This window comes from Scleropages formosus, chromosome 23 (assembly GCF_900964775.1).
Source record: "Scleropages formosus chromosome 23, fSclFor1.1, whole genome shotgun sequence".
In the NCBI taxonomy this organism is placed as follows: domain Eukaryota; kingdom Metazoa; phylum Chordata; class Actinopteri; order Osteoglossiformes; family Osteoglossidae; genus Scleropages; species Scleropages formosus.
In genome coordinates, this window is record NC_041828.1 from 5,388,926 (window position 1) to 5,407,876 (window position 18,951).

The window sequence follows — 18,951 nt, forward strand, 5'->3', positions numbered from 1 at the left end:
TCTGAGGGCCATTTGATTAGGAGAGTGTATCTCTGGGAGAGCCTGGTGTGTGTGTGTGTGTGTGAGATGGGATCGCTGTTGGGTTGCTGTGCTACGCGACTCCTGGAAAGATTAGAGCCCCCAGCTATTGTTTGGAATGCGATGGCTTGGGGGAGTTGGGTTGGTGCGGTGCGCCGGTGCTCCAGCTGCAGACGCAATCTGCTGTCTGAGCTGCTGGAATCCGGCAGATGATACGGCAGATCGTGGGTGAAACGTTCAAACTCTGCCCCGCTGACATAACACACCATAACTGAAACGATGCATAATCGTCACCAGGCCTTTGGGGTGGGGGTCCTTTTTTTCGGTGTGATTTCTCCAAATGTCTGCAATGCTTCTGATTGAAAATTTTGAAATTGAATTTGAAAGGCATTTCATGCCAATTATTATTTCTCTTTGCTAGTGAAACGTTTCAGCAGTACGGATCCTGTATATGGAAATATGCAGAAAAATAGATGAGGCAGATAGGTGATAATAGGCAATAGATAAATTGTCAAAAGTACTATATGGTAGGCTGTTATTAATGCATTATTAATTTTTAAAGCAAAACGTTTCTCCTCATATTTGGTGATTCAAACCAGTATAATGCATACACGTGATAAAATCCACACTGACAAAAAGTTATTGCATAAAAATACACTGAGCATAAGATTTAAGACCTTTATGACGGCATCAGAATTATTAAAGTGGAAGATAATTCTTTTTTTTTTCCATAGCCCTATTTTCACTGTATTGATAACAAAGTGTGTTAATGTCATTCGATTGCAAGTTCTTTTTATTACATACGTATAAAGATGACAAACTCAAAAAATATATTACAACACTGTTGATGGCATGCAAATTTTTCCTTTTTTTTTGAGTTTTTTCTGTTAAATGCTTTATATAGTTAAACATTGTATGACTTCAAGGTCTTTAATAAACAGTAAGTTCTTTAGTTTTGTGTGTATTGTACTTGTAACTTTTATTTCCAAATACAACTGTTCCTTCCTAACAGAAAACACCAGGAATGCAACTTTTTCCAGTCCTTTGTGTGATCGGAAAAACAGCAGCGTTGGCAACATGTTGAAGAACTCGGTGGCATTCCATAAAGAATGAAAACATGTTAGTACCCAGATTAGTAGCAGATTAGATTAGTACTCTAAATCGAGGCCATTTAATGGGGTTACTATTCATTTCATTAAATTTGGCAGAGCCGCTTGTACAGTTTTTCCTCCCTCCGCGTCCTTCATTTCGTTTCTTAACGTCTCAGCTGAAGGTCCTCAGCATGCGAAGTCAGATGGACACATAAACAACCTCATTGTTTGCGTGTTTGTGAAGTCAGCACTCCCCCACTGAAGGATCTTGGACTTTGAGAAGATCAGGTTGGTGGCGGGCCAAGCAGCAAGGGTCAGCCAACACTTTGATTGCTTGTGCCAGCACCTCCTGACTGGCGGTCCACGCCACCCAATGGGCGGTCGTCCCATTGTCCACAACAGCCAATGGCCTTCGGCTCAGGTGGGGCCTCATTCGACGAGGGGACCATAAGAACCCTTCGCACCCAAGCAGAAGCACCATCAGGTCTTACAAGTCCACGAGTGAAGGTAAGTCTCTGCTTATTTTCTGCTAAGAGGCTTTGGAATTTCTTGACTGTCGCCCTTTTTATGCTTAATTAGCACGAAAGTTTAAAAAACTTCACAATGAGTTTGTCTGAGCAGCCCTGATATTTTTCATAATTTAATTCTGCCATAAATTTGGCGTTGTTGCGTCATCGTTTGCGAACGTTGGGTTCAAGTGAGTGTAGATGTAACGTGTTGTTGGAAAAGGCACCCTTTAAATGGATTTATTCTGGAGTTTTGTGTTGCACCTTGAACTGGACCTTGAAACAACAGTAACTGAACGCTTTCGGGAGTAGCAATAAAGAAATCTGAGCACGTGATGTTTTCCGGCCAGACCTCCTACCAGCAATGGGACCGGTCCGCTGTAAGCCCATGACTGGCTAATGTGAACACATGCTGTTTTCCTTTCATCAGGTGCCCTATCCAACCAGGAGCCATGAAGTTCTCTCTGATCGCCGCCCTCGTCGTCGTGCTGGCCCTGGCCCAAGGTACAAACTCATTCGTTGAGAGTAAAAAAGGGAAGAGAGCAGAAGCACAGGCCAGGCTCCATCATCAGTCAGCATGAACGTTTACTCTTAGGCCAGAGGGACCGCAGTGACACCCAGTGATGTCCATATTTACATTAATCTGCATACTTATCGGTAAACCTGATGATTAGCCTACTCAAAACTTTCCATAGCTTGTACCATGCCAGTTTTCAACACTATGGGTGCCGATGGAATATTTTTATGTTAAGATAAATACAAGGTATGGTCTGATTGCAGCTTCATCGCCGACAACGATTAAGGAGCAGATTTACAACTTACTCTGATTTTGGGCTGAAGATGCTCGGGTGAGCCTAATAGGATGTGCTTCTGTGTCCTGCAGCCAGCGAATCCCGCTTCCTCACGAAGAGGGAGGCCCCGGAGCTTGAGCAGCTGGTCAAGAACCTCCAGGACATGTCTTCCACGTTCTCCAAGATAGCCGAGGATCTGGTGGAGAAATTGAAGACCCACGAACTGACAGGCCAAGCCCAGTGAGTCATTGACTGTGACCTGTTTGTGTCCTTTTCATACTGTGCACTTTTTCTTGTATGCACTGCAAATTAACTAAACATTTGACAGTGTCAGAAAAATCTCACATTGGTTTATTAGAGAACCCTTGATGCACGGTTTAAATTTTGATCAAGAGGTTTACCATTCGAATCGTCTTAATGCAGGGCGACACACCTTCTGCTTTAAATCTGGTGGCATCTTGTGCACGAGCGAAAAGTACGGACAGATCCGTGATCCTCTGTGACGCTTGCACTCTCCCTGCAGGACCTACCTTGAGGATGGGAAGGCCCAGCTGCAGCCCTTAGCGGAGAAGGTCCAGGAGCATCTGAAGCCCCTGGCCGACTCCATGCAGGGCCACCTCAAGCCCCTGACCGACACTTGGCAGACCCACATGGACGAACTGTGGAAACAGATTGTGGAACACACCAAATCCCTCACTTCCCAGTAGAGCAAGTCCATTGTTTCGGGCTTTGCCCGCGTGGCCACCGAGGAAGAGCCTCACTAACACCTCAGACCTTCCCACATCCTTCTGCCTTAACCTGCTGTAACTTGTCGTCTAATAAAAAGCTTGAAAGCTGACCATGTTGTCATAATTTAATTGAGCTCGAGCTCCTTAAGCCTGTGGCTTTATTTCTAAGTACACAAAACACTGTTAAATATTTTTTTTATGAACCACGACAGCTTTACACAAAATCGAATAGTTCTTGAGTTGTATGAAAACACAAGTTCTGTTCTATATATTCAAGTCTTCAAAACACAATTTAATACAAAAGTACGCTCACATCAGCAATATCAGGCTTTCTAGAGAACAGCGATACTCAGTATCTACCATATTAACGTCCAATAAACATCTAAGCGTATGAATATTGTATACATTCAAATAGACATTTCGATGTTTAAGCACTTTTGAATTTCAAATGGACAGAATTCAGGTTTCGGTGGAGCTTGAAAGGTAACCAGCAGCGTTGGAGAGATGAGCTGAGAAACTTGGTGGAAGGAGTTTAGAAGTCCAGGTGTACAATAACGTCACGCTTGTGTCTTGAGTCTCGTCGGGCTTGTTTGTGATTCACACTTGGCCGTACGGTTTATTTATAGGACTATCTATTCTTCCTAAATATTCCTCAATATCTGTAGCTTGTATCAGCTCAGTGAAATACGACGCAGTAAACCTCTTCCAAGATAGTGACTAGAAAGCTCCAGTGGGCCTTTTTGACATCTAATAAATAATCATGGCTGGCGCAGCCTCTTTTCCCATCTCCACGCTATACGGGCAGGATGCATCACACATTATTGAAGCCATGTCTTGGCTTGGGAAATACAGCCTGGTCAGATTCAGTAATTAATGGAAAAAAAAAAAAAAAAAGCTTCAGGGCTGCAGACTAACGATTTGGCTTTTATCTTAAAATCTACACCGAGTAAACCGATCGGCCGGAAACGTAAGCAATTTAATGGGTTTTCATCCTCGTCCAGAAGCCGTCTCGGACGAGCCATTTTCCACGTCTCCGGCACCGCGTCATTTTAAAGCATGTACTGCTTACTTTGAAATGTTCAACATGCAATGTGTTTTAGACCAGACTTTCCTTTTAACTCTAACATAGTGTATACTATCCCAGTCTGATACTTTTCCAGAGGGCGTCGATTAAACGTTGACCGTTGTCTTGCCGGTATTGCAGTATCTTCCGCGTAATCGTCGAAGAAGAATGCATCATTTACCCGATGAATGGGAAGCATGTCATCCTGGGAACTGCTACGCTGAGATCAACAAATGCACGGATAGTGATCGGACAACACAATGGGGCCAATCCAGAAGCTCTCACCACACGATTAATGGGCATGAAAAGGTAATCCAATCTAAAGTAAGAGAGCGAGGGTAGGAGGAGAATGCGTAACCGCTGCTCGTGGGAGGTAAATATATTTACTAGAGTGGGTCCGTGCACATGCTTCGGAGGGTTTATTCCAGTGACTGTTGAATACACAGTTTGCAGACTATGTACAATAATAATAGAAAACAACAAAAGTCCATTTGGCTGAGATTACAGCTGCAGATGTTAGCGAAGACTATCCGGCATGTAACATTAACATTAATCCAGTCCAGCCCATCGTTTCGTGTTTTTGTTCTGACCACATGAGATTTGTTTCATTGCCTTGCAGAACATCTGCAGCCTGTTTGTGCGGGTTGTCAAAAATGTAGATGGTGCTAACGTTTAGGTCGCGCTAACTCCCGACCTTAACCGAGGGAAGACAAATTCACGTTGTACATTCCGATGGGTCATCTCAGCATGACTTCGGCCCACGGGTCACCGCGGAATCGTAAATTTGGGCCACATCGGGCCTGATATACCTGTGCTATGCGTCGGACCTTTCCGACGACGTGAAAACTGGAGGGAAAAGCAGGTGTCTCACACTGGATCCTGTAACACCACTCTGATCCAAACAATTTGATGAAGAATAGGATGCAGATCCATTATATTAACACTCGAATATTCGCTTTATTTTCAATCTACTTTGAGTGTTTATTTTTCTTTCGCTGTAGACTGCAATCTTGCGAATTGCTCGTACGGTCGACAGAGGTAGACAAAAATGTTTCCGTTCTCAAGTACGGATCCTTCCGCGTATCCTACCACGCGGCCACGAATGCGACGTCCGCCGGTTGGGCTCTCCGCTCTGATGTGCGCTTTCCAACGTACTCGCTCCAGCGGGGAATTGTTGGATCGCTCGCGGGATGGGATGGTCGTGGTGCAGAGTGGGAGACCGCGATTTGTTGTCATCTCTGACACTTAGAACAACAAAATCACTAGTCTTCCACGCTGCCCCAGACACGGAAACGCTCACAACAGGTTAATCTTCTGAGAAACCAGTCTCCCCCCCCATTTTCTAACTGCATATCGCGCATTGTGCAATTTCCCAGCTTTTCATCCACATAATGACAACCCAAAGCAGACAAATGATAATTTCAAGACTAAAAGACAAAGAAAAGTATGCTTCTAGTGCAACATTTAAAAAAATGATTGATTGTAGAGAGAAATAATAAGAAAAAGGAACAGCGGGGCCCCGGTACGGTCCACGTTCAGACCATTTACGGAGAGCCCCCGGCTGCTGGAGCCTTGGCCGCTCTGTTGCCAGGTAACAAGCTGTACTCAAGATGGCCTCCTTTTTCAAAGGAAGGGGAAAAACGCTTCGGTTAATAAGGCTGCGGAGCTCGTCGTGGAACCCCAGGAGCGGCGCGGCAGCCTGAACACCTCCAGCCCGAGCGCTGCTGGGAGTTTAAGGGAAGCCGGCCAAGTGCTCGCCGTTGTGTTCTTTTGTGCGGTTTAAATAGACGAGGAAGAGCTCTGTGTGTGTGTGTGTGTGTGTGTGTGTGTGTGTGTGTGTGTGAGAGAGAGAGAGAGACCCTGGATACTGAGTGTGTCTCTCACAACATTACGAACACTGTCTAAACGACTGACTGAACATGAGATTTACTTCATTCTACTATTTATTTGCACTTCACAGCCGCGTATCTCCATCACCCCCCCCAAAATCCCTTTTGCTACCGGTAGAGAAGAAACAGCAGAAACGAAAACGCGCAATTAAACCGCACTTCCCACATGCGATCAAAACCGTGCTGATTATTTTGAAGAGGCAGGGTCCGGATTCTCAGATTCCCAGCTCGCCTTTACGTCCGCGTCCGATTTTCGGTTCACCGCAAACGTAGATCCCGAGCAGAACTTACGCCGCGTCCACGATAAGCCGAAATCGTTGCAGCTGGCGTCGCCGTGACATTCACAGCAGTCGCAGCGCTTCGCCAAGTCAGCCGGGTGTCTCTCGACCTACAGGAGTAGGCGAAGAGAAAAAAGAAGTAGAAGCACGCTCGCGTTCGGGAGAAAAAGAGACGGGAGAATTCGGTCTTTTATTAGGTCGTCTACGAAACCTCATTTGTAACTGTTTGAAATCTTGATCGAGGTTCAGCAGCCAATCAGTTACAGGTCATTAGAAGCGATTGGCAAACCGGCACGTATTGCTGTTATAATTCAGGGCCGCGGCGGCGGCACGGACTCCATAACCACTTCATTAGCGGTCCCTCAAAGCATCGGGCAATTTTCATTTGGAGCAATTGAGCTCCTGTATTGTTCCTGCACTTGGGGGGCAATTGGAAGCAAAAGCCTCACCTCTCCAGGCCAGAGTGGGTGGCGAAGCTCGCCCGATTGAGCGTATGCCCTGCCGGGCCCCCCTCGCGAGTCGCCGAAGCGGCGAGGCGCGGACGGCGTCGGCCGCGGGGCCCGTCGCTCGGACCCGACGGCTACGGGCACGGCGGCTCAGGAGCGGCGAGACGCAACGCGACGAGCGCTTCCGCCTCGCCGCGGGGTTGCCGCGTGCCACATTCTCAATTTCAGCCTCGTACATTTGAAATACTCGATTAAATGAAACCAGCTGACGTTGGAGTTTGACGCTGTGCGGTTTGTAAATGCGAACGAAACGCCGACGATGGGAAACAACACAGACGAACAAAAACGAAGCAACGGACGTGCGGCGAGACGACCGAAGCTGAGGGACGCGCAGGAGATGGGCAGCGCGCGCACCCGTTCGGCGGAGCTACGCCATCGTCGGGCGCAGACACGCGGACGGCACTCTCCGGGACGCGGGAAAACGAGGGCCGTAAGCAGAGGGCCACGGCAACGATACGGACGGAGACACGCCGACCCCAGCACACGTTACCGCACAGATTAATGGCAGTTTCATGGGTTGTATTTGTTCTACACCTGAACGACAGTTTCTCGAAATAATACCTAGAAACGAATGCAAACTTAGATATTTTTAAGTTTTAAATAGCACAAAAATCAGTTTTAATGTAATGCGTGCCATATTACATATGGAAATATCAGAATGCAGGGAGGGGGGGTATGATAGCGCAGGGGGTTTGGCCAGGTCCTGCTCTCTGGTGGGTCTGAGGTTCGAGTCCCACTTGGGGTATCTTGTGATGGACTGGCGTCCCATCCTGGATGCGTCCCCTCCCCCTCCGGCCTTGTGCCCTGTGTTGCCGGGTTGGGCTCCGGTTCGCCGTGACCCCACTTGGGACAAGCGGTTGTAGACGTTGTGTGTGTGTGTGTGTGTGTGTGTGTGTGTGTGTGTGTGTGTGTGTGAGAAATGCAGTGAAGACAGAGTGCATTGTATGCTGACAAGGTCGCTGTACAGGGCCTGGCAGGGGGCCTTCCTGTGCTCCCCCCCGCAGGCAGCCAGCTGCCCCGTATCAGCGCTCGGAGACAGACGGAGGGTCGAGACCCCGCAGGAGGGTCAGTCGCTGGGGAGCGGGAACGATGCTGGAAGCGCCGAAGACTGATATCGGCGAGATGTGAGGCCGCAGCCCACTGAGGGTCTGTCTGGGACAAGATTACGGACCCGTTCGTCCCGTCACGCGTGTCCTCCTGCTTTTATCGTGCGAGAAAGGCTTTAAATTTAAAACAAAGTTCGCCCTGGTTTCGGCGAGTTCCGTCAGGGAGGCGAGATCAGTTTAGCAGCTTTTCCGGAGCAGCCCTTTTTCTGCGGCGCTCTAAAAAAACGCAAAACTAAATCGCGACAAGGATAAACGTCGCACGAGAAGAAAAACCCTCTTTACGCTGCTCGTCCTGCAGCTCTCGTTCAAAATACCGTGACCATTCCGTTCACCTACTTCTCCTGTTTGAAGAAATCCATCAAATTAAATGATTACACAAATGGTTTCCGCAGCTGCGAAATCGCAAAAACAGGAACAGAGGTGCTTTCGGAGAGCTGGACGTTCACTCGGATCCGTTCGTGTGAATATACTGATAAAAGACTGACGTCCCGCGACGCTTGATTGACTAGTTAAGGCAAAAGTAATTGAACGTCTCTTCAGAATTAAATCCTACTATATGTACACGCCGGTATTTTTTCAGCACGCTTTCTGCGTTGCTGTGACTCAGGGCTCTTCTAACAAATCTAAAAAACGAGTGACAAAAAAAAAACTTCTCAATGAAGTGGATTTTAAAAAAAATGAATCTATCTAGGCAAAAAAATGCACCGGGGAAGGAGCCAGATCTGCGATGTCGGTTTAGTTCAAAACTGTAATTTTTCCGCTTTGCCTGACTTAGTTCTGCATATGGTGGTAAATTTACTCCTCATCAGTCATACACACACACACACACATTTTCAGAACCGCTTGTCCCATACGGGGTCACGGAGTCTACCCGGCAACACAGGGCGTAAGGCCGGAGGGGGAGGGGACACACCCAGGACGGGACGCCAGTCCATCGCAAGGCACCCCAAGCAGGACTCGAACCCCAGACCCACCGGACAGCAGGACTGCGGTCCAACCCACTGCGCCACCGCACCCCCTCCTCATCACTCATTCTAGAGAAAATTCACTCTGCGTCTCCCACCTTAAAGCACAGAACGCCATCTGACACGAGTGGATCCTAACCCCTCGCCCTCCCCAAGTTACAGACGCACGCATGTGTCTCTGGACAGAGCGTGGTGAATCACGGTGATGTATGTAATTAACGCCCCTCCAGCTCCCAGCGACCCGACAGCCTCGGAAACGTGACCCCTGCGCGCGGCGCGAACCTCATGCCGAAATGGGATTTGTACCGCTTGGGCGATGGCAGGTACGCACGCTGCCATGTTTGGCTCCGTCAACGACGGCCGGAGACGCACATGTGTGTTTTCGCACTAATGAGGCGGAAGCAGAGTGTAAAGGACATTTGAAGGGACTCGACACGCAGGCACGCACGCGCACGCCGAGCAGGGACGCTCGGAGCAAAGTGCAGCATCCGCGATGAGCCGAGCTCGACGGATCCAGCCGTGCGCACGGATTAAAAAATAAACGCGAGCAGGTAGGACGCTGACGTTCAGCTGCGGTGTTGACAACTAACTGCACGCTGATATGCAGGTGTCACTGAAGGGAAGCGGTAAGAAAAGCAAAATTTACCTTCTTAACCCATAGCCGTCATACACGCATTTAAGCATCTCTCTTCATATGATTATAATAGTGGATCCAATTTAACGAAATACTCGGTACTCACCGGTTCGCGTCCGTCAGCGGAGTCTCTCCCGCACCCCCGAAAAAGCGTGAGTTTCGATGGAGGAAAGTGCCGGCAAATTGGACTCAATTGCTCTTGAAAACAAATGTGCTTATAGAGGAAGAGCAGAGGTGGGGGTGGGGGGGGGGGTGGGCACAGGACAGGACGGATGCTGGTTCATCGCTCGCTCGCCGTCCCGGAGAGGGAGCTCGGAGAGCCCCCGGCTCGGTGCGGCCTCCGCTCTGCCGGCGAGCGCCTTGTCTCTGAGCCGGGCTGCTGATTGACTGATGCACTTGGCAGGCATAGCTTATGGTTTTTACTGACAAACATCCTCCCCCACTGACCCCCTCCCCCCACGCCACCCCACCACCCCCCTTACATGGACACGCACGCACACAGGTGCAATTCAAGGCACTTCTGTAAGAATGATGTCATTGAAACACACGAAACCATATCAACATAAAAGTCCTGCCTTCCAGCTCCAGCTCCAGCTCCAGCTCCAGCCCCCCCTCCCCCCACCCCCACCTTCCTCTTCAGACACATGCACGCGCACATACAAATAGCCTCGTCCCACGGCGACGGCACCTCGTGCGGCCGCTACCACCGACCGAGCGCGGACCTGCTCGCAACGAGAGGCGGCCCCGCTCGCTAAATGACGTCCGCGCCGACCCCACGTTGCAAATGCATGAATAAGCAAAATGTCAGCGGCTGAGTGAAACGCGGTAAGAAGGCAGCGCATTAATAGAGCGGTGCAAGAGTGATGCGGGGAACTGTGCTTTAGCACCTAGGGCGACACCCCCGCTCTGAGTGCCGTTCCCCCCGTTTTCACTAACCGCTGCTTCGTGAAGGACGGCAGCGGCTGGGAGAACACAGCGCAGGTGCTTTGCCCCAACAATGGAGTCCTGGCCCTAGTGATGGTTGCTAAGCAATGGAAAAAACATACCGGACTCCTTGGAAACTGAAGGCCTTAAGAAGAGCCGGACAGAGCAAAATATAGTATTTGTACTTGTCTATCAGATTTTTTGTGTTTCATTTTTTTTTGGTGAAAATGTTTCTCCTCCGGAAAAATGTTTTTCCTTTATTCTGCATTCTTTAAAATGCGAAAAGCACAGCTCGTTTGTCCAATGGCACCGCGTCCATTAATTGAGTAATTATTTCGTGCGTTCGTTCTCAACAGCCACCTGTCCATTGCACTGTTGCAGTGGTCCAGAATCAATACCGGAGGTACAGGGGGTCAGGTAGGGTGCACCCTGGATGGGACTCCAGTCTATCTCAGGGAGTTGAACCCTGTGCTGGTTGCACATGATTCAAGTACTGTAGCTGCCAATAGAGGTGACATTCAAATAGCGAGTGCTCTATAAAATATGCGCATGTGCTGGTGGGTCCTGGGTGGACAGTAGTGGAAATGATGCTCATTTCTGTTCATACATGTGTTAAAAACGCCCGAACTAAAATAGCTGTGCAGGAGCCCGAAGTCTTTGCTAAACAAAGAATCGATACTCCCCAGAAAAGACACACACACAAAAACTGAGAAAAAATGCCCATGGCGATTACTTCAAACACCCACATGAAATACAAGAGCGTTTTTCATTGCCCTTGTCACCGTATGATTCATCTCATGGCCTTCTGAGGAATTGAAAGCATTTTTTCCTTTTTCTTTTTTTTTTTTTTTTTTACCACAGTGTACCTGTGCGGATTGAGTTTTGTGCGGTTTGCATGATGCGCATGAGATCTGATGTGGTTTGGTGAGCAAACCAACTCGAACCCAAGGCTGCTGAAGGTTTCCAGGGCAGTGTGGCGACGTGTCCGACGCACAACGTGCCTCGCAAACAATGTTTAAACCTTGAATGGGTGGCGCTGAGGACTGCGGCTAAGCACCAAACCGATGAAAACGCCGATGAACCGTTTGCTAAGTGAGACCCAGACGCCCATGCAGTGTGTGAGCATTGATAAGTTCTCGGCGCTCCCTGGGGCGTTGGCTCCGCGGCTGGACTGGGCTCAGTGGGAAACCGGCACAAGGTCCCTTTGAAGGTTCATTTACAGTTTGTTGGTTTTAAACAAGTCGCACCGATAGCTGGATCAGCCAGATACATTTCAACATGGTTCCTTTGATCCGCGGCTCCAGTTGCTCTTCTACTTTCTTTATTTTAATTCTCTATCTTCAGCGAAAAAGGGGGTAAATGATTCATGTGATGCCTTGTATGCTGTTTTTTTCAGGAAAAGGTTGAATGACGAACACTCATCATCTTCTAAATCTGAGTTGATGAGTGTTATGTCTTTTTGGGGTTAAAGACGTCTTGCCAGGTTCTTCTGGTTGCTGCTGTGCAAAACGTCCAGTATCCAGGTAAATGTTTTATTCTAGTAACTAGTAATTATATATGCAGTAATAACATCAAGCATCTTTTATAAACACGATTATTTCTATCGATCCCAGATCTACCGTTTTTATCCATCCGTCCTTCGGTTACCAAGAACCACTTGTCCAATTCAGGGTCTATCGTGGAAGCATAGGGTGTGAGGCAGGGTACACCCTGGATATGAAAGCAGTCCTGGTTTCCATCTATTTATTATTTATATTTTCACTACAGTTTTTGTTAATTGTTTGGTGACTGGACACCTTCGAGCAGTTCAACATTTGAAAAAATATCAGATAGCACAATCCCTTAAAATGATCCTGTCTCAAACGCATTGTGCCGATTCCAAGAATATTTCCTGCGTTAACTGAGTCAAATAACTGAGGTGAGAGGATTCTGGGACAGGCTCGGGAGCTGTGTGGACACTTGTGGAGGAGAGGTCACCCTGGCGCGAGGCCGCTCGGCACGATGCGGTGCGTTCGTTAGCCGAACGGCATCGCAAACGACTCTCAGAGGCCTGAGGACTTGGTGGGGGCGGGGGTCGGCCTGGCAGGAGCTCTATGGAAATGAACCGCGGATTCAGGTGCAAAGCTGGAGTAAATTAGACGGCCATCTCGGAACCAGCGGAGCGCCGCAGAGGCCAAACGAGAGCACTTCACGATAAGAGGCTGTTCTTTAAATGCTCGGCATGGGCTGCCGGGCACAAAACCGTAAGCCACCGCGGAGCTGAAAAGGCAGCACAGTCTCACAGTTAAAAGGTATCAATTTTGGCTATTTTTAGAGACACTTTATTGTTCTGCATCAGAAGAGAACTGAACAGAAAAGTTCTAGCGGAGAAAGTTTCAAAATGTTCAAATGCCAAAGTTTCGGGGTCCTTGGTTTTGACGTGGGAGAACTTGCCAGCGCAGCCGACACGCTCGTGAGGCTGAGCTCGGTGTACATCTACAGGACGATGGCAGACGGAGAATGACATTAAAAGGGTGGAACCAGAGATCATGAGATGCCACAGTATGCCAGTAAGGGCTGAAATGTGCTGAGCTCAGAGCGAAGCCCTTGTTTCCCAGCAAAGAGACTAGAACAGGATTAGACTGAAATATTTCCTTGGGCTTTGGGTTGCTCCAATGATGCTGACTGCAAGGAATCCATGAGGGTACAGTAATATTTCCCAACAGCACCTTGCCGTGCCTTCTGTCTTCTGCGTGAGGCTGTGATGCTCCGCTCCGGATTTGACGAAAAAAAACAGGCGAGACAAGCCATTAAGTTGTCTCTCCCACCTAATCTTTATGCTGTGAGTGTGTGGAGGACTTTTGCTGTTTGCATTGTCTCCTCTCGAAGTCTGATTCTTCTGCCCCTGACATTTCTCCCACCATCCCTCTGGGCAGATCATTCCACACATGGACTAAAAATGGAAGAGCTCCCCAGACCTTTTCCTTATATCTCAACTGATTCTCACCTTCATTGCCTGACTAACACATTCCATCCCCCCCCCCACAGCTCCACCTCATCTTCCATTCCCTCTATAGACCCAAATCAACTTCCATCAACCCCACTTCATTCACCTTCTATTCTGCCCTAAGGACCTACAGTGCCTTCCATCCCCTCCTAGACTTGTGTCACGTTCCATTCCCCCTATAGTCGCTGTCCATCCAGCAGGGGTGACCTCATTCCGCCCTCCTAGGGTTAAGGCCAGTTAATGAGCTCCTCGATCTATACACACAGTCTCCAGACATGTTTTCCTTAATGGCAAGACTGCCTTATGCCACCGTTTGCCATCACACACACTTGGGTTGAGGCTGCAACCTATATAACCCATATAATAGGTTCAAGAGAAATGTGTTGCTTCGCAGTCTCTGCCAAGACTCGGGGTCTCACGAGGGTCCCTCCCACACACACACACACAGATCCACCCTCCCCCCGCTCCTCGGCAGCTGCGGCCTGCAAACACGGCGCAGTACAGAGGAAGTTTGTGGTTGAAGTGGGTGCCCGAGTGGTGCATGCAAACACTCTGAAAGAGGGGCCTGGTTTCAGCGCTCCATAATTGAGAAGAGATCCAGACAGTGTTCTCTTTGTCTGCTGTCACCATGGCGACCGATGGCACACGCCACACGAGCTGCCCGCTCTCTGTTGTGGATCTATGAGAAAGTACCAACAGCAACAAATCAATTATGGTCAAAAAAATGTTGCAACAGTACTGCATAGTATCGGCCTTTCCATCGTTCCAGATCAGCTCGAGTCTGTCCAAGGTGTCGTTGGACGGCGCCGCTTGAGAAGTCCTCTGGAGGAATTTCTGCAGAACAAAATGCTACGCGGAGGCACTGGGCACAAAACGTGGTGTAGCAATGAAAAAAATGATGAAAACAAGCAGTCATGTCAAGGAAGTATGGGAGAGCATCCGATGAGAGGATTGTTGAGAATATTGCGAAGAACGCTGAAGGCTGTGTGCTCTTTCGGTGCTTTCACAGAAGACTTCGATGTGACAGCCAACCAGCGATGGTCTTTTGGGAGGCGGTTCTGGTCAATCTTGTATGCTTCTGTGAAACACTATCAAACTTATTTACACTGCAGTTACAACCATAGTTCGTGTAGTATATGACGGTACAGTGGCACAGCGGGTAGCGCTGCCTCCTCACGGCTCTTGGGATGTACCCCTCATAGCCAAGGACCCAACAATTCTGAGATTGGCTCTGGACCACCCCAACCCTGACAAGGATGAGATGAGGATGAAAGTGAACGACTGAGAAGCGTAACCCAGTGGAGACTGGTGACCACGTGGTGAATTATAGTAGAATACCCAGGAGAGGCGGCCAGCCCGTGGTACCTTGACCCACAGAGGTTTACTATTCTTTCTGTTCCTCAGCCTGGGACTTTTTGTTTTCTTTTCCTCAGTTTCCAGATGGCTTGCTTTAGTGTGATGCACCAGAAATTTCCATCTAAACTCCACTTTTCCATCGTAATAACCACATGTCATATCACTCTGTAACCACTGTTATTTGAAATGTGTATTGTGTGTAATGTGTATTCATCTGCCCAGGGAATAAATGTAGATGTACTGCAGGTGTATTGTGATCTTTATTCTGGTGCTGCTATGAAATTCTGTCAATCACAGTATCACCCTAAATTATCAGCGAAGTCTCATTACAGTTCAACTAAATTCTCCCCACCTTGCAACCCAGCAAGAGTGTCTAGTAAGCACCGTTTCACCTCATATGAACCCATCCCTGTAAGTCACCTTGGACAAAGGGGTCACGTAAATAAAGAGTAACATTAATAATAATTTGTGTCATATTTAAGATAGGGTTTAAACATTGACTGAAAGCCGTTATTCATGAAAAGCTGTGCGAGATGCAGAAATTTACTGTTAGTTAAAGCGACGTGCTTATTGTCTGAAGGCATCCTGGATGAATTACGTGCACTCACATTTCATTGGGCATCGTAGTGCTGAAGCAGAGTGTTTTTGTTTGTTTTCTAACCGTGCAGCGGATGGCGGGATGACACAAGCGTGCCCTCGCCCCTCTCTTCCCTTCCAGGCGTATTGACTCCACGCAGCCACCATGAGGCAACAGAGGATTGCCGTTCCGCTAGCGGGAGCAGTGCCGTGTGCCGACAGCTCCGCGTCGACACCGTCTCCATCCGTTCTCCACCCGTCTCCGGGGGGCTGTTATCCGTCTAGCGATGAGTGAACAAGAACAAAAACGACTGCAGCTCTAAACCACAATGGGTCCACAACGGACCCAACCAGAGCACCTGCACTTCGCCGAGGGCCTTTGCGTTCAGACATCTGGCTTCGGAATTCAGTGCAAGGAAAAGAGCGTTTAATTGCTCGGTGGATGTTCTTGTTCAAATGGACTTGCAGCTTTTCGTCCTGTGCTCAGCTGGACTGGAACTTACTTACGCTTACCTTTATTCATTTAGCAGACGCTTCTCTACAAAGTATGATGTACAACTCGGGGTAAACAGAAGTGCATTTCAGCAACACACGAGGACCTACAGACACAGGATTGTCAAAGCACGGCTTGTTTGTCTGATACCACCGTGTTATTGGTTCACATCCCTCAAGTAGCTGCCTACAGAAATCACATTGACATAGTGAAAGCACAGAAAATGATACCAGATGGTGTTGGAGATGATTCAGTTATGGAGCTGTCAGGAGATCAGGAGGGAAATGTGTCTGACAGTTGTGTTATGAGGCTGCTCTTCAATACTGGGCGGGATTCAGCAGCTCCGAGGCACAGAGGGAGATTGCCCACATCTGGGCCAACACTGAGAACAGTGGGAGCTTTCAGTTGTGGACCCGTAGTCACTATGAGATCAGGTTAGCCTTCAGTTTACATGTTAGTCCTTAACTCCTGTACTCCCTGTTGCCCACAGTCACTCTGTTCCTGCTGAGAAATGTGCCAGTCCTGAGCTTCCGCTTCTCTTCCTCCACGGGTGCAGTGTGTTGCTGGAGCTCACAACAAAAGCTTCGCTCCTCCGGCTGCTCCCTCGTACTCTCAGTACCTCCTTTACTACAGCTCCCCCTGAGGGCAGAGTCTGGAACACCAGTCAATGCACATCGACCATAAACACGTTTAATGACATTTCTGAGGCAAAGCATGTGGTTTTTAATTTGCATCTAATGAGTGCCAGGGTAAATAACCTTAGAAGGGAAAGGCTGTAATTCAGAGGAGCCTCACATCTGAAGGCTTTTAGTGCAAGATTTTGTTTTTTTCCTCCAACCTTTATGTTGTTTTGTTGTTTCTCCACACCCTCCTCGCCTTCACCTCCTCTCGCAGGGGTTTGAGCAGGACCGATTCAAGGGGGAGGGGTGCAGAAGTAGCCATGCCAACCGCACCAGGGATGGCAGAACCAGCAGAAATGGCAAAACGGATCAGATGGAAATGGTGATAGTGAAATACTGACAGACCACCAGTTTGGCTCCAGGTTTCTCTTATTAAGAATTTCTCTTATTAATCGATTCATTTCATTATTTATCTTATTAACCGATTCATGAACTGAACAATCGTGGATTAAGTTCTTGTTAAAGCAGAGGTTCTTAACCTTTTCTAGGCAACAGATCCCTTAAAAAACAGATGAAAGCTGAGAAACACCTCCAGAATACAATTTTCATAAATAAATTTAAATATTGCACTAAATTACCATCATCTAGAATTATGATGCAGCATTTCCATAGTAATATCTTGATTTTTATATTAACTTTTATTTATTTATACAGGGTTATTTCTAGCCATCTATGGACCCCAGCTAAACAAATGCTGGTGAAAAGAGTCAAATCACTGTCTTTTACTGAATTCATGGACATAGATATCAAAAAGAGAGAATAAACAAAAGGAAACTGATGTGTTTATGTGTGTAACAGTGTATATCAAAGACCAGCACACAGCGTACCAGTTTAGGAACTGAAAAGAAATAGTTAAAGGTATCACCATACTGAATCTTAATTCATTCTAAAAACCTGTGTGTATAAATGGACTAAAGGCCTCAATCAAAAGTTACGTAAGGTGCTCTGAACAAGGTCCGTTAACTAAGTTAATGCAGTAATTTAATAATATGATGCCAGATCACAAAAAAATGTCCATAAAGATACTTAGGAAGCATAAAGATTTCAGCGTTCGCAACTTTGGTCAGGATATTAATTGATTAAGGTTATTGATTTCTCTATTCACATACACGTAATACACCACCGTAACATTCAACAACCAAGACACAAGTACATTCTAAAATGCCATGTTCAAGTACAGGCAGGACTGTGCACTAACTCTGGATTTTTGTATGATTAGTAGAGTTTTATGATCGCATTCAGTGGTGGTGCAGTGTATTGGTTTTAGCAGGGCACAGCCAATGTAATAATTTTATATAACAAACTGATATTGGTATCCAGCTGTGTAAACAGGTATAAGTTTAAAATGCCACCTTGGATAATGGCCTCTGCTAAGTGAATAAATAATGTAAAGTAGGAATCAATGTGAAAGCAAAGCTTATTGACAGTGTGACACACATTTTTAATCTATAATGTGTAAAAAAAAAAATCCAGAAAAAAACACCCCAGAGTGCAGTCTAGCAGACAGTCTGAATCTGATATTATTTTTCATACCTGTCATGTTAATAACAGGTTAGCCGACATTTTAAAATGTCAATCATTGCTTTTCATTTTGTAAATTCATGTTTCAGCAAAAAAAAAATCCTTATCCCTTATGCTCTACAAAATAGTTTATATTTATTTACACAAAAATTGGGCTTTGTACTGTGTGGGTAAGATGAGAGTCATGGGTTAAAAGGGGAGATTGGTGGTAGAAGGGGGATAACATATCACCGTTAATCGTATAACTGGAAGCCGCCTTTCAGGAGGTCTCACATGCCTCATGGCTGCTCACCATTATGGACAAATAAGCCACAATTACCTTGCCAAGTTCCATCAAGATGACGGGGGCCCATCGGACAAATTTATTTGACAAGCGGCTTATGTCGGGTCGATCTGAAAACAGCCATGTAGTGCAAAGAGCAGGTTGATCCTTGGCCTATAAAAAGCACAGGTCTTACAGCAAACATAGGAAGCCCTCTTATTATTTATTATATAAGTACTAAAGTGTAAATAAATCTATAGGGCAGGGAGCTCTGGCATCATATTACTCCCCTACACGGAGTCTCTGGGGGCCTTTAGAGTAATGCTATCTCAGATGTTCTACTTCTCCATCCCGCTTCTCCTTGCCAGTTTCCTCACCGCACAGCGTGCCAGCTATTTACATTTATGCTTATTTATTTAGTGGATGCTTCTGTCGAACATGACTCACAGGTTAGTTGCATATGAGTGTGGTTAATTTGTGACAGTATGTCCCCTACAAGCTGGATGCTGGTTGACTGACGGGACCAAATGAGAGACGGCTGGAGGATGGGGAAAGGGTAGAGAATAGGGTCTGGAGGA

General features: G+C 47.2%; 1 protein-coding gene across 1 annotated transcript; it reads left to right on the forward strand.

The window, feature by feature from the left end:
- Positions 1–1,522: 1,522 nt before the first annotated feature.
- LOC108930360 (type-4 ice-structuring protein-like) lies at positions 1,523–3,244 on the forward strand. Its single transcript, XM_018745571.1, has 4 exons — positions 1,523–1,616; positions 2,046–2,119; positions 2,499–2,646; positions 2,930–3,244. Exons 2-4 carry the CDS (start codon positions 2,068–2,070, stop codon positions 3,111–3,113), a joined length of 384 nt encoding a protein of 127 aa, XP_018601087.1. The 5' UTR covers positions 1,523–1,616; positions 2,046–2,067; the 3' UTR covers positions 3,114–3,244.
- Positions 3,245–18,951: the final 15,707 nt, after the last annotated feature.

Coding starts and splice junctions, on each gene's coding strand:
- LOC108930360 (XM_018745571.1), top strand. CDS start 2,068: ATGAAGTTCTCTCTGATCGCCGCCCTCGTCGTCGTGCTGGCCCTGGCC. Junction 2,120..2,498: donor CGTGCTGGCCCTGGCCCAAG/GTACAAACTCAT, acceptor TGTGTCCTGCAG/CCAGCGAATCCCGCTTCCTC. Junction 2,647..2,929: donor GAACTGACAGGCCAAGCCCA/GTGAGTCATTGA, acceptor CTCTCCCTGCAG/GACCTACCTTGAGGATGGGA.